General features: G+C 39.8%; 1 protein-coding gene and 1 pseudogene across 1 annotated transcript; both read right to left on the bottom strand.

Moving 5' to 3' along the window:
* Positions 1–4,284: 4,284 nt before the first annotated feature.
* Positions 4,285–5,802, bottom strand: LOC145501714 (uncharacterized). Its single transcript, XM_081481125.1, has 2 exons — positions 5,012–5,802; positions 4,285–4,747 (listed from the first exon to the last, which is right to left on the bottom strand). Exons 1-2 carry the CDS (start codon positions 5,704–5,706, stop codon positions 4,285–4,287), a joined length of 1,158 nt encoding a protein of 385 aa, XP_081337251.1. The 5' UTR covers positions 5,707–5,802.
* Positions 5,803–12,832: 7,030 nt separating this feature from the next.
* LOC145501713 (uncharacterized) lies at positions 12,833–15,269 on the bottom strand (annotated as a pseudogene).

Here is a 15,269-nt window from a genome sequence, read left to right as displayed (position 1 = left end):
GTAATACTGCTTAGCTAGCTCAGCCTAATAAAAACTAATGGACAGGAGAACCCAAGCCTGAGCAATCCAACATTCGGTCTTTATACCTTTGTGCCTGAATCTTCTCACAGACCGCTATACACAGCAACAGCAAATCTTGTGCTCTCGCAAATGGCCGCGGCAAATAACCATATAATGAGTATGTTTTAAGTTAAGTGACCGTTTAAATACATGAAATACTTCCGTGGGAATTTTTCCTTGCTATGACCTCCATGGTCTTCCGAGAAAGGACGAGAAACAGTGATTTCGCAATGTTTTTACCTCTTGTGTTTTTTTTTTTTGCATGACAATGTGGTTCGCAATGACATCGACACACCTGACTGATTTTGTGCAAAACAGTGTCACAATTTCATCAACAAACCCTCAATGGATATTCAAATTGTTTCATTTTCTTGTGATTTTTGGTTGAAGCAAGAAAGAACTATAAGATAGAAAAGTTTAGGGTCCCGAAAGAATCTTATTTGCGTCTACTTCTTTCGACTTCCTCGACAGGAAGTTCTTGGGCAACAGCTACATGTGGGTTTGTCCCGTCTCATATGCGCTATCTGCATTCAGCTGCTGTGTTACCTTATTTGGGACTTCCTGCATACTTGAAAGATTTTGTCGCTGTGATATCCGGAGCAATTAAGAGCCACTGAGAAGCCTTTGACAAGGTTGCGTTTGACGTTCGTAAAACGGGTTTTTTTACCCTAGTCTGGAAACACAGCCAGACTTAAGCAAGAGGAAGACTAATGAGACCAGCGAACTTTGTAGAACGAAGACTGACTTCCTTTATTATCTTATTTGGAACTTTCCGCACATACTTTGTAGGTGCTCTCCCATACTTAGTAGATGCTGTCATCAATAAAATGACCAGAAAACGCATCAAGAAATGATTTCTTTGTTGGCCGGTCTTCTCATACTCCGCATATGAACACCCTTTTGTTGGCCTTGGTCACAGTCAACTGAATGCCAGTCAAATTCTTGTCTTAGATTTAAAGGACAAAGGGAACTGGTTTGACTGGACTTGATTACCAGCTGCTGCTCTGGGTAGGAGTCCACAATCCTTCCCAGAATGAAACCCACCTCCCTTGGGTGATTTCGTGCATTCTTGGAGGTCAGTAGCCTAAAAATGTAGGCATTATCTGTTTAACGTAGCCAAAAACGTCTTTAGCTTTCATTAACTTGTCCTGAATATAATTTCATCCTTAATCAATGTAACTGCTGGAATGCAAACACCCGATTCTAGGAAAAACCACTCTCGCCATCCTCAGTTCAGTACTTCATATGTGTGGCAATTGAAAGCCACAGAATTAAGGTAATATCAACATCAACATCATCACTCAAAGGGGCCATCGCAAAGAAGTACAAGTGGAAGCCATGGACACGGAGAAAACTAAGTCATTTTGATAGCTAAAACAGAACTATACGGTAGGTCATAGAAAACATTACAAAAACGAAAGATGCAATTTTCTCCTTCTGTCGTGACTTTTTGTTTGACTTTCGCGACAAAAACTTGCGTAGTAGGTGTATATATTACCATATTGTAGGCTTCCTAGCCTGTCCTATGCACACAGACATATTACCATGTTTTAGGCTTCCCGTATAACTGGTTGGTCTTCTGGCGCCCTGACTGTTGGGTAAAGTTAAGCAAGCAAAGTTTTTGCTTGATTTTTACTACAAAGGTGATTGCAAAATAGATGCAATAAAGTAACGGTCATATAGGATGTCTCTTTGTAATTGACGCACAATATGTTTGCCTTGACTTTGATGGCCTACCGACATACTTAATACTGTTAAGTAAGCAAAAAAACGAGGGAGAAGCATTGGGCAACCATAGAAGCAATAATAGAGGGTATTATTCTTTTGCAATGTATCACAATTGTTCATCGCCTGTTCTGAACGAGTCGCTTGTCATCTCGTTGGTTTGTTTATTTCCAGTGTTCACAATTAGCACTCTAGTAGTAAGTATTTCTAGATCTAATACCCAAACCACCACTAGTTAATTGAGGGGAATAGTCATGAAACCCGGTAAACTTAAAAGAAACATTTGATTATTAGCGTAAGAATAGCCTGCTCTAAACGACCCTAAACTGATATCAGCTTTTGGAATCTATTTTGATGAATGCGGTCTCTGTGAGATGGAGCCAGCCTAAGTCATTCTATAGTAAACAAGCCTAGTACGCATCGAAGGATAAGACCATACGAAATTGTACAAGTTACCTAGCGACTCTGACGGTAGTGGATTGGAATTAAACCAGTTATGCCGCGTTAAAGATGCAACGTCCTGATTTTTGGAGAGACACCGGTCATTTCTACTTTGCAAATTAAGGGCTGACAGCTACACTGTTTTGACTTTGGCCGGACAAACTGCTTGACGCATATAATGGATGACTGAGCGATTGAAAAACATACGTCAAGAAGATCTAAAACGATCTCAGCATGAACTCTTCTATTCTTGAAGACTGCAAAAATTTAAACCAGGTGGTTTGACCTGCTTTTTTGCTCGAAAACATGGTACGGTTGTACTACAGTTGCTCAAAAGGTTGTGTGACGCGCGCCAAACGGCAAGTCGATACTAAGTGCCACTGACCCAAGCTGTTCCTAAACATTAAATTAAACTTCACAAAGTCTGGCTAGTAAGCAAATTTGACGCATTTAAACTCGGATGCCGCGGGTGTCGTTAAAATGGCCCTTTTTTACGTCTTTGGTCAAGGCCGTTTACCTATAGAAACGGTATTCCATTCTATTGAGCGTTTTATCCAAAACCCGGTACCCGTCTCTTTACTTATTCCACGCCTCCGTCTCTTAAGTCAACCATCTGTCGTCAAGTGCCTGATGAAAAAACACCCATATTGCGTCAATAAATTGGCCAGTCGATCTCATTGAGCTGGGAAGTGCTGCATTATTTGAGTCCGGCATTATTTAGCTAGGACTTCCTGCATTATCAAGTTACGCCATTCCTCATTCCGCTAACTGAAAGCTAGCAAGCGACGAATTATCGGCTACCCTATCCGTATTAATTCTACGAGCGGAGACGCTTTAGAAGCCAGGCGTACACTTTTCAATTATGTATCATGTAAGTAAAAGAATTCCCAGTAACAAGGCAAACAAGAAAAATTGAATGTAGCTTGCATTTTTCTTGCGAGCGGCGATGAGCTGAACTTAAGTCTGCCAAAGTTTGCTCGTGCTCTTTACCCTTTTTTTTTTCATCAGGCTTTTTGACACTTCTATAAATAAATTTTTTTTAGAACAAAGTAGCCAATATTTTTGTATTTTAGTTTGCAACTTTTTCACCCCAAAAATGTAACCGGTCTTGATGCCTGTCTAGATGGGAATCTAGACCGTGGTCTTGATCAATATCGATTTCAGCCAATCAAATTGGTGAAATCGATTTTCCCCAGTCCTTGTGAGACAGAGCCGATATTCTCAGAAAGCAAAAGCCGAGTTGTATCAGGCCACAGTTGTTCAAAACACGAATAACGCTACCCGGTCGATAATTCACTATCCAGTGGACAAACGTGGACAAAACACGCTGCGCCATGTCAGTTTTTTCCAGATGTTCAGCTTGTTGGGGAGCAGCGCAAAACATGGCGGACAGGAAGTGGGCGAGAAATGCGGCGTGGGAAGCCTTCTTCTTCTCTCCTCACTTCTCCGTACGCGTTTGTTAGCGCTGCGACCCACTTAACTCCACGCCTGCATAAATGAAAACTTCGTTAGATAGCCTTAACATCGGCGACTTGAACGACCGAACCGAGGTAATTAGATTTTGATTTTGTTTCATTACTTGTTTAACAGACTCGTTTAACTGCATCCGTTTTATTCGTGACGCGACAATCCAGGTGATCGTGTGTAGGAAGCTGGATCTACTGGTGCATGCTGGTTTGGATTAGAAATATCTTGTGGGAAATATGTGCAACGTGTCTAGGGATTGTGTAAATAGAAAAATAACAAATACAAGCCGGGCGTACAGTAAAGTAAACACAAAACAAACGGGACGATACACGAAAACACTTTATTACTTGGTAAGCTTCAACTGAAGTTTCTCTACAAATCCCTACCATCTGAGTAAATTTTGATTTCTAAAATGTTGTTACAGTCGCTCGTTTTATTTTGCTTTTGATTAGAAACAAACAAAGAGAAAGAACAGTGGAAAAATTTAATAGATAAATGCTGAACTATTCATAAAACTAAACATATTGTTTAGTCCTCTACTCCAGTAAATACCGTGCACAAGTCATTCTACTTGATAAATTCGGCACTTTGTTATGATAAACTACTGCTTAAGTTTTTCTTAACAATTCCAGTTTGAAAAAGTGTGGTAATTCCCCACCAACTAGTCACTGTTCTATGGTCGTGTAGATCATTAACGTTTGACCTTCTACAGAGTTTCTCGTCTTTGACTTGGAACAATGGATGGCTGTTCTTCTCTTCCTGATCAACAAATGGAATCAGATCGGTCACCACAGTTGTTTCAAGAGTTTTTGTGGGGTTCCGGTAAGCTTCGTACACCTGATCAACTGATAGCCGCACAGCCTCGGTTACAAGCTTTAAATTGTCCTTGCTCTTTTCACGTAGAAGCATTCCATCTCCATATGATGTCCACTTATCTCCTCTTACGTTTGTTACGCACAGGGCAGATTCCCCATCTTCATCGTGCATGCGCTTACTAAGTAAGTCGCCAACATTGGCTGGAGTGGTTTCCTTTCTCAACTGAACTCTTGGCGTCCTGTAATAAGAAGATATGAAGGAGCTTTGTTACTAAATGTAGAGTCCATTTATTCCGGAAAAAATGTTGTTGTGGAAAAAAAAAGGTTTTTAAAATACGGGAAATACAGAAGAAATGATACTTGGAGGAACGTTTGCGTTTTGATATTAAAAATAATTGGACGACGATGTATGGATTGATTATTTTCTATTCGACAAATTTCTAAATCAACAGATATTTTAATTACACTTAGAAGTATAAGAAAATATGTAACATGTCATTTACCTGATGTGTCCACTGGAGAAGCTGTCAGTAAGAAAATGACAAGCAAACCCTTCCAACGATAATGCTTCATGAAGGAATCTCTTACTCTCATTCCCTGCATATTCACTCGCTTCTCTCGCTTTGTTCAGAGCTAACAGATGACCCGCAAGATACGCGTCTTTAGCGTGAGGAAGGAAATGGTCGTAATTATTCTGAGCTAATTTCAACATCCGTCCATGTTTAATCGGCAGGCCACCTAGCCACATCCCACCGGTGATTTGGTCCCATTCTTTGTTGCCGATGCTTGCACCTGTTTGGCTTTCTTTGTCTAATGCCGTGATCAGCTTGTTCAACTCTTTTTGTAATTTGTCCTTTGGTGCACGAGCCAGAGAGTTGTATGCAGCAAGGAAGCGCTGCTGACGATCAGAATCAGCCTGGTTTATTCCTTTAGAAGGATCGATAATTGGATGCTCTGGTATACCATAAAAATCTCCTGCAAGTGCTATGATTTGCCCGAATGACATCTCCACACCATTTGGAAGCTCGAGATGTCTTAGCTCGGCTTGTCTCAACTCGATTTGTTCTCCAATGAATTTGTGTTCGAATGAACAAAAATCAACACAGTCCTCTCCAGTCATGGGCTTGGCATCTTCCACAGGCGTGCACGTATTGAGTTCAACTTTTTCAGCTGATCCGACGCTGGTCACCCGCTTCATGTTTCGTAACTGGTAAAAAAATTAATTCAATGTAACCAACGTTGAATTTGAGTAACAATTCATGCTGGGATTCACATATTTGGTGGTATCTAGAGGTTGTCGCTTACGGAAAAAAAAGAAAAAAAAAAGTTGCGATGGAAATTCCTGGGATATAAAGGTGTTATTTTCTTATTCTAATTAATTTCGTGGCTAACGCTAACCGTCCCCAAACAATGCCTTGTAATTCTTTTCAATCTATTAGCGTATTCGTTAGGAACAAAAACATTCAAATTAACATGTTATGTTTCGGGATGCAATTTTCAAGTATAATTCTTTCATGAATTGGAAGCGCAGAGGCAGATGGAAATTAAAATGCTTATTGAATTTTCCAGCTGTTAATTCCAAGAGTTTTCAAGAAAATTATTTCCAAATTTTGGAGGATTTCACAGCACATTTTGCAGTTTTGTGTGACGTTCGTATGATAGAGAAATTAATTTGAAATGCTCCAGGGAAGGTACATGAAACGGCTCGTTCCCTACAAAGGCTTAAAGGCTCGACAATAAACTGTACAACGTACGATTTGTATTGGTTTAAAAGCTTCCAGTGGACTTTCCAGTGGACTTTCCAGTGGACTTTCCAGTGAACATCAGAGCGGTATCCGCGCGTTATAGCGTGACGCGGGCCTTTCAACATCTCGGTAAAATATAAGCTCTTTTCACCAGGATTAGTGCTCGTGATTATTGTTACTCTATTAGCTACTTTAGATAGTACCTCGTAGTTAAATGTTAATGAGAAATACAACGTTGACTCTTACCCTTGTGGCTGGATCTTTCAACGATATTAGGGCGAGACAGCAACAGCAATTCTTGCGCTCTCCTAATGGCTTGAGCAAATGAACTCTATGTATGCTTTGTTCTGGACATCCTCCTTATATGCGCTTCCGGAAGCAGTTCTTCCTGCTACTAGACGCCATTCGCTCTTCCGGGGGATGTCAGCGTCAACGTTATAATTATTTTTCGTGGGCTGCTCTTACGCATTGTGAAAACATCGTAACTTCATTCATACGGTGGACTCATTTGACGCAAACATGGCAGGTGTCTTTACACAGACTAGCGTATAAATGTATTTCAATGAAAGTAGGAGGTCATCCAAAAAACGTATATTTCTTGTCAACGCTAATAAAAACCTCGCACTAAGTTTAGCCTAAGTCGAATTTTCGGCTTCTTACGAGACGAATTTCTTCAGCATGGCAGACACTTTAGAGGCTGAAACTTCGGTGAGTGGAAAAGCCGAATGTTTACTTGCAGTAGGTGACGACAAAAAAGCAATCTTTTTGGAGTGAGGTTCTCCTTTAACAAACAAAATCTGTACGGAACGTTTGCCATAAACTGTGATAGCAATCACATTCGGCCGGAGTAATCAAGTTCCCATCTCGTAAACCAGCTGACGTCATTCAAACGACCCCGCGTAAACAAGAGGAAGAGGGAGCCAAGGATAAGGTCCAAACTAAGCCATGTTGACCAACAGATTTGACCGTAACTAAAAACGAACCATATGGCACGATACAGAAAATCTCACAAAAACGAAAGATGTAATTTTCTCCTACCGTCTTGATTTTTTTGTTTTGACTTCCGCTACAAGAACTTGCGTTATGTGCGTGTATCACATTACCATATCGCAGGCTTCCCCTGTCATGTACACGCACATATTACCATATTTTGAGCTTCCCGTATTACTGGTTGGTCTTCTCGCGGACTGAGTATGACTTCCTGTATTGGGTAATGTTAAGCAATTAAAGATTATGCTTGATTTGTACTGCAAAGATGATTGTAAAATAACTCATGTGCAATTTACCCCAGGTTCGTCCATTATTCACTGCCATATAGATCGTCTCTTTGTAATTACCGCACACTAATTTTGCCTTGACTTTGATGACTAAGCACACATTCAAATATTTCTTTTTAACATTGTTTTAAAAGTAGGTAAAAATCAAGGGAGGCGATTGAGCTGCCATAGAAGCAATTAGAATAGAGGGTATTATTATTCCTTTGCAATTTATGAGCGTTTGTTCATCGCCTGTTGTGGACGAGTCGGGTGTTACCTCATTGGTTTGTTTATTTCTAGTGTTTACAATTAGCACCCCAGTACTGAGTATTTCTAATTTCTAGTTAATAGAGGGGAAGGTTTTGAAACCCGGCAAACTTTAAAGCAGGAAACAAAGATTATTTATTTATTCCTTTATTTATTATTCTCTCGGAGAAATTGGCTATACAGTTACTCTTGTAAATCCGAGGTGAAATAAAGGTGATTTATCTTTTTCTCGGCTCGGTGAGCGGGCTGAATTCAACAAATCCTGCAATCTGATTGGTTCCTGGAGCGGGCGGAATTTTCTCATCCGGACCGCCACAGCGGGCGGAATCCGTCAAGCTGATCTATTTTCGTGAAAGAATTAGCAGTAATCGTCATCTTTCGCCCTTTTTACACTTCCATTGACGATTAATCAACGCAAGTTTGTCTCTATTCACCTTTAAATATCAAGGAAAGTCGCCGTAACTAAATTCAATTGAGTTTTTTGAAGTCAGTAAGAGTTTGTTTGGCTGTTTGTAGCTCGGCGCTGTAATGGCGCGTAATCCTCTGTCTCTCTCTGTACAGTTTTAAGTAAAAAAGGAGTCAAATTCAGTAGAGTTTACCTCTCCGATCGTTGCCGTATTTGAGAGAATTTCTGTTGAATACACTTCACGAATTTCCTGGCTATCTGCCCCTCAATTTACGATAGAAAAGTCTAATTTCGAGTGATTCGCAACGACTAACAGAAATTGTTTTTGTAGTACAACTTCAAACTTTGCACGAAATTTCACGCCGGAAAAACACTTTTAGAGAACTTAAATGGTGAACTAAATGCAACTAACGTAAAGTAGTTCGGTATAAAATAATCTTTTCTTTAATACATCTTTCTTTGTCTAGTATTTGAGTTACTCTCTCGTTCGCTCGTTAGATTTTTTTAGCAATGTTTTCTAGCCGGTCTCTAGACGGCACGTAAGCCAATTCAATGACAAAGCTGGGTAAACAAATCCATTTGTAAGCCAATTTACCGCAAGAAAAAAAAGATAAAAATGTTATTGTCCGGCTTAGGGTCGGTCCGTATAGTGAAAAACTGTGACCTCGGGCTTGAAAATGCTGCCCGAGGCGGCCTCGGACAGCATTTTCAAGACCTTGGTCACAGTTTTTCCCTATACGGACCTCCCAGCCGGCCAATAACATATATGTATGTAGGTATGTAGGTATGTAGGTAGGTAGGTAGGTAGGTAGGTAGGTAGGTATATGATAAGAATAATGCTAAAAGGTCCAGGACCATGCACAATCTTTCGTTTTTCGCTCATACGTTATGCCTTAATTAGCAAGTCGAAGTAAACAACTGCTGTGTTTCGTGTTCGGACAAGGCCAAAAACTTAACCAAAAAAAAAAAAAAAAAAAAAAAAAATTACAGTAAAGAACTTTTTACAACCATTCCCTTGTTTAGATTATAGATAGGGATATTTTTGTGTCAGCAAGTTATTCTTAGCTGAAAAGGTAAGTTTCGCACATGAAGAAATGGAGTATGGATTTTTGAATAGATAAGCATAGAAGACGCAGGCAATAAGAATCCATTAATTTAGAGCTTTACATAAGCAAAGAACGGGAGAGGGATCCTTGCGACAAGGAGAATGAAAACATGGACGAGATAAGAATCAAACAGTTCAATTTAAATATCAAAATACACGTATAAAATGACGAAAACTGATAGGTTAGTAACAAACCAAATGTCACATGTAGTGGCATTTGGCATTACGTTCATTTACTGACGGGTGGCTCTTATGCGACAGTTCACAGTTAACATTGCATCAACTGACATTCACAATAATGTTTTCACTAATAATGAGATCTGAAATCTGGAAGGCTAAGTTGTCTTACTTTCTCCTTAGTTTTGTTTCTTCTTTTCCCTTTCAGCCATTCAGTCTATTAGTGTACGAATGGCCTTCTCTAAACGACCTTAACTGATGCTGCTGTTGTAATCGATTTTGACGCATACGGGCCCTGTCAGACAGAGACAGCCAACGTCATTCTATAGTAGACCGACCTACGTATCGAAGAACATACAAGATAATTCAAAACAAGCAGCGCTTGGCTTTATTTAAGTTACCTGTCAACTTTAAGGTGGTGGATTGGAATTAAATCATTTATGTCACTTTAAAGATGCGTCGTCCCAATTTTGGAGAGACACCGGTCATTTCTATTTTGAATTAACGGCTGACAGCTACACTCTCTGAACTTGACCGGAAAAACTGCTTGACGCATGTAATGGATGACTGAACGATTGAAAAACATACGTCACTGATTGATCGATTGACATCGTTAGTATACCTGTGTTGAATTTTCTGCTCGTGAAGATCTAAAACGATTTCAACACGGACTCTTCTATTCTAGATGTGGCCTTGAAGACTGCAAAATTTAAACCAGGTGGTGTGACTTGCTTTTTTGCTCGAAAGCTTGGTACGGTTGTACTACAGTTGTTGCTCAAAAGGTTGCGTGACGCACGCCAAACGCGAAGTCGATACAAAGTGTCACTGACCCAAGCTGTTCCTAAACATACAAATTAAATCTCTCAAAGTCTGTTTAACATATCTGGCTAGAAGCACATTTGACGTATTTAGACCTGCATGCCGTGGGTGTTGTTAAAATGGCCCTTTTTTACGTCTTTGGTCAGGGCCGTTTACCTATAGAAATGTTTAAATGATATGTTTTTAAACGGTATTCCATTCTTTTGAGCCTTTTATCCAAACCCGGAACCCTTCTCTCCTCTTACTTATTCCACGCTCTCTCTTCTCTCTATCTCTCAAGTCAACCATCCGTCATCAAGTGCCTGATGGTAAACAACCTATATCGTGTCAATAAGTTGTGTATTCCTGCATTACTCTTAAGCTAGAACGGTCTTCCTACCCAATAGTAGGACATCCACTGGGAAGTGCCGCATTACTCGGCTAGGACTTCCTGCATTATCAAGTTGCGGCATTCCTAATTCCGCTAACCGAAAGCAAGCAACCGACGAATTATCGACTACTATCCGTATTAATAATTCTATTAAGCAATAAGATTATCAGCTCGAGATTTCTATCACGCATAGAAATCGAGAGCGAATAATTTAACTGTTTTAGTATCAATCTACTGATCGTTCAAAACTTTACCTAAAACGTCAAGAAGCGGCCGTCATTTTGTTAACAAGCGCACACTGCCACGTTACTCACTATCTACCACAGAATAGATAGTGAGTAGCGTAGCCAATCAGAGAACGGCATTCGTGATAGAACGCTAATAGATTTATATTTATAACGGATAAGATTTATTAGACAGGCGTACACTTTCAAATATGTATCATGTAAGTAAAAACATTTAGGGAATTTGAATCTTTCTAATTGCCACCACATTTATCAAACATTCTTTCCAAACTCATTTTGTGGGTCACATGCAATTATTTCATTGATTTCGATGTCGAACTGTCGGATTATAGTCACTAGAACATACATGTGCTGTGCTTGAACGGCTCAAATTCTTAGAGAGTGCATATGCGAACAAGAATGGGTAAAGATACACTCTTTCTTTTTATCAGAATATTGTTTTTCCGGCCTAGGCTGAATATTCCTATTTTTCTGCCGATTTTAGGCTGGAAATATTCTTGTAGTATTCTTAATTATAGCTTATGACATTTCCGTTGAAGGATGTATTGGGGCATCAATTACAACTGTTTGGTGTCTACATCTGTAGCTCCGTCGCTGTTCGATGCAGTCGGTTAGGTCAAGATGTCACGTCAGACGACAAAGAATACAAAGTGGGCTATGCCGACAAAACGTCCGACTACCTGTCCTTCCATGACTTTGAAGGGGTTGAAGTGATTTTGGAGCCAGACTGCAGGCAATAAAGTATGATATGATACTTTATTTGCATCGAACATATGGCTTTTTGTTTTACTTGTTTCCTAAAAGAAAGAAATTATCATGAAAAATTTTGCAATTTAGTTCATGTCTTTTGCACAAATACATTACATGTACCACTCATCATTGAACATTTGGCTATCGCTAGTAAAGAGTGCTTCGTTTGTTGGCTGGTTTTGCCGTTTAGAGAAAGGGGTAATTTTATACATTTACGTAAAAACATATCATTGCAGTGTACTTATGTACAGATTTTCAACGCACGAAATTCTTTTCACAATTTCAGCCTCAGGTGCTTCAAACAGACAAAAACCGATCACATAACAGGGAAGTTTTGATGGAAGTCAAGAAATAAACAACATCTCAACACTCAAACGGATTGATAAGAGGAATGGCTGGTTCAATCGACACAGAAAGACACGCGGATTAAACGTATATTATCAACGCATAAAACCCCCTATTAACAAGACTATTGGTGAGACATTTACAAGAGAAAAAGCGAACGTTTTACGTTGACTTCTCTCGTCCCGTTTTCAAGATCGCGGTCCCGCCACTTACCCGCAACAAAATTCAACAAGAATACACGATTACGCGCTCACAAAACTAAAACAGATAATGCACACAGACAAAAAGCAACAACAAACTGTACACAACTACACTTGGATAGCGAACAAAAGCGACAATAGCCTTTTTTGTGTGGTCTTTCTTAACCTCTGTTGTCCTTCTTCAATGGCGTAATCTGAATAGGCCACTCGAAGCGCTCACTCATTGCTATATGACGTTACACTGACAGTGATGGGTCAGTCACGAATAAATACCGGAAAGCAATAGAGTCTACCCTTCCCTCCTGACTTGCAGCAATAACTCTATAACGAAAATCCTGTGGCTCTGAAATTTCAGGATATGTTATGCATAGATAGATCTGTGCAACGTTATGTTCTATATAACATGATTTTAACCATGTCAAATAATGAAAAACTTTCACCTAAACATATAATTGGCCCATTCTAGAACTGGAAGCATGCCTATCATGGAATGGTCAATTTACCTTTGTACTTACATTAGGTTTATTGCACTAAAGCACCATTCAAGATTTTCCACAGAAATTTTCATGAAATTATCTTAAATAGTTTTTGAACTAGAGATGTTTAGCTACTCGGAATTCTATGAAAATGCAGTCTGACGGAAAAATGCATCTAAAAGTTGTACTTGGGTTTCCGAACCTTCTGTTCAATCTCTGAGCAAGGTAAGTGTCTTAAAATGCTCCAGCGGCATAAGTGACACCCTCTGCTTGTTGGTTCTTGTCTTCTTTCTTCTTTCTTTGTCCCCTTAGGACCTTTCTCCTCTTCTCAGCTTTCGTTGCTCCCTTTGTACTCAGCACCACGAATACGATCCAGGTCGAGGCGCCTACATCCCTCTTCTGTGTAATTTTCTTGGGAAAATTTTGAGTGCTTTTAGAAGCAGCAGAACAGTCCTAGCCCCAATATTGAAGTGGCTTACAGCATCAAACGAGCCAAATTCCAGCAAGTCAGCTCCGACGAAAACTTCCTCGGGTATGCGCTCCCACACGATTCCATTTGTTGTTTCATTCTGATTTTGTGTTTTTCCATGAAGGCATTTTTCCAGCAAAGAATCTTCACTCAATCTTTGATACACAGGTTTCAATTTTGCAATAACAGCATCAGGCAAGCCAGGACCATGTTTGAAACTGTTTCTGTCTCGCTTATAACCACACCAGCTCGAGGGTCCAGTCGGGCAGTGGGTGTGAAGATCACGCCCTTCACTTGAAGCGCAGTGCAAAAAACTTGCATGTATTGCCTTTTTCATTCCACTCAAGCCGCCAACATTAGAACGAACAAGAAGATCTTTAAGATCTTACAACCGCGCTTTTAAAAGTTAACTGTTTTAGTAGCATGAGTGACCCGAAGAAAAAAAAAAAAACGAAAAAAAATATCGGTTTTGAACCTATTTCCAGCAAATTTGGTACACTGGAAGCTGAGAAAATTACTCTATTTCCGGTCATCATTTTTAAGCTCTTTTCGTCATATCCCCCCCTCGGGATGGTTTTGTAAAGTTAGCGAATTAGTTGCAAGCCACCGTAATGGTGATTGCTGTCGGCGAAATGTTTATTTGCTAAAAAATTGCGGCCAAATCTTTCGGAGATGGAAGTCAGGACATTTGTAAGGATACAGAAAGTAATTTGGGACCAGTTGCTGACTTGTAAGGCTCAAATTATCCAGAAGTAAGGTTTTTTAACGTGAACGTAACGAAGGCCACGCGGTGAATAAATTATCGGCTCTTCTCACTGTCTCGTTCTGTTTTTTGTTTCGTTCTCTTTTGGAGTCCGCCGAGGTCATTTTTTGGTCTAAATAACTTGAGAAAAGTTCGAAAAAGATGTTCCTCTTGAATTTTCAGCTTTCAGGCAATAATCCTGGATTTTTTTGACCGAAACGTAGGTTCACTGGTTATGTTAATGTGTTTCGGTGGCTATGGGCGACCGTCGCTTCCTTTGTCGACTCACGCAATGAAGCTAGGTTACAAAAAAAATCTAATAATATTTAGTTCTGGTTTTGTTCGATTTCGTTGAAATTTTAATATGATGAAGCTGGATTGTCAACGAATAGATTTTAATACTGCCGATATGAGGTAGCTATTAACGCTAAAGTGATATATCGCTTCGATGTCAAGGTTTTGAAGAGATTTTTTTGTAACGTGTAGGTTCGGCGTGATTTTGTAATCTGAGATTTCTGTTGACCCTGAAGAAACAAGGTTTGGCGAGTAAACATTACAGATTGCGTAATTCAAAGTTGGCCGAGTGGAGATCTGCGTCTGGTCTCCGACAAAAAAAAAATAAAAAAAAATAAACCAAGGGTAGAACATGAACCGCGCTCGGCCCATGGCCGCGCGGTTAATAACAATGCCATAATAGTTCTGAAGTTTATTAATCATGGCATCGATGAGTTTCCCTTTTCCACCCAAACCAGGAATTTCTTTCTTCAGTTTCCTGAGGGCTGTGCCCACTCGTTTTTGTACATGTCTTCTACATCCTTTCTTGACAACTTGAATGCCATCCGCAGAATAAACATCCTTGACTAGATTCTAACTTTTGCTGTCACCATCTGAATACAGGTCAGTATACCGAAGCTTATGAGTTGCAACAGACCATCTAAAAATGCGATCTGCACCCTCTGATTCAAATGCTGGGGCAGAGCCCTTATAATTAGCTTTGCAGTTATTGTGTTCTGCCCTCCATGTACGGTACTCCTCACTGTCTTTATCTAAATGGGAGTGAACTTGACATTGTTTTCAAACTTTAGTAAGTGGTTCCACATCCAAGACTTTACCGGTATCAATTGACATGATGATCACACTACCATTCTGTGAAGACTACTCTCACTTCTGCCAGGTACCATCACATGAAACGCCACAATTCACTACATCATCTTCACTAACATACTGGGTATCCCTGATTTCTTTTGCTACATTGGACGTACCATCCTTAGCAACAGATTTAACATTTAGATATGGCCTTGCTTGCTGAGGCGGTGGCATATTCATTAATGTGCAAAATTTCTTCTCTCTACTGTGACCTCATCTTATCGATCTCATGGAATACACATG

The sequence above is a fragment of the Orbicella franksi genome, chromosome 10, assembly GCF_964199315.1.
Source record: "Orbicella franksi chromosome 10, jaOrbFran1.1, whole genome shotgun sequence".
Taxonomy (NCBI): Eukaryota; Metazoa; Cnidaria; class Anthozoa; order Scleractinia; family Merulinidae; genus Orbicella; species Orbicella franksi.
Note: the sequence above shows the minus strand (reverse complement) of the source record. Positions and strands in the feature narration are given on the sequence as shown.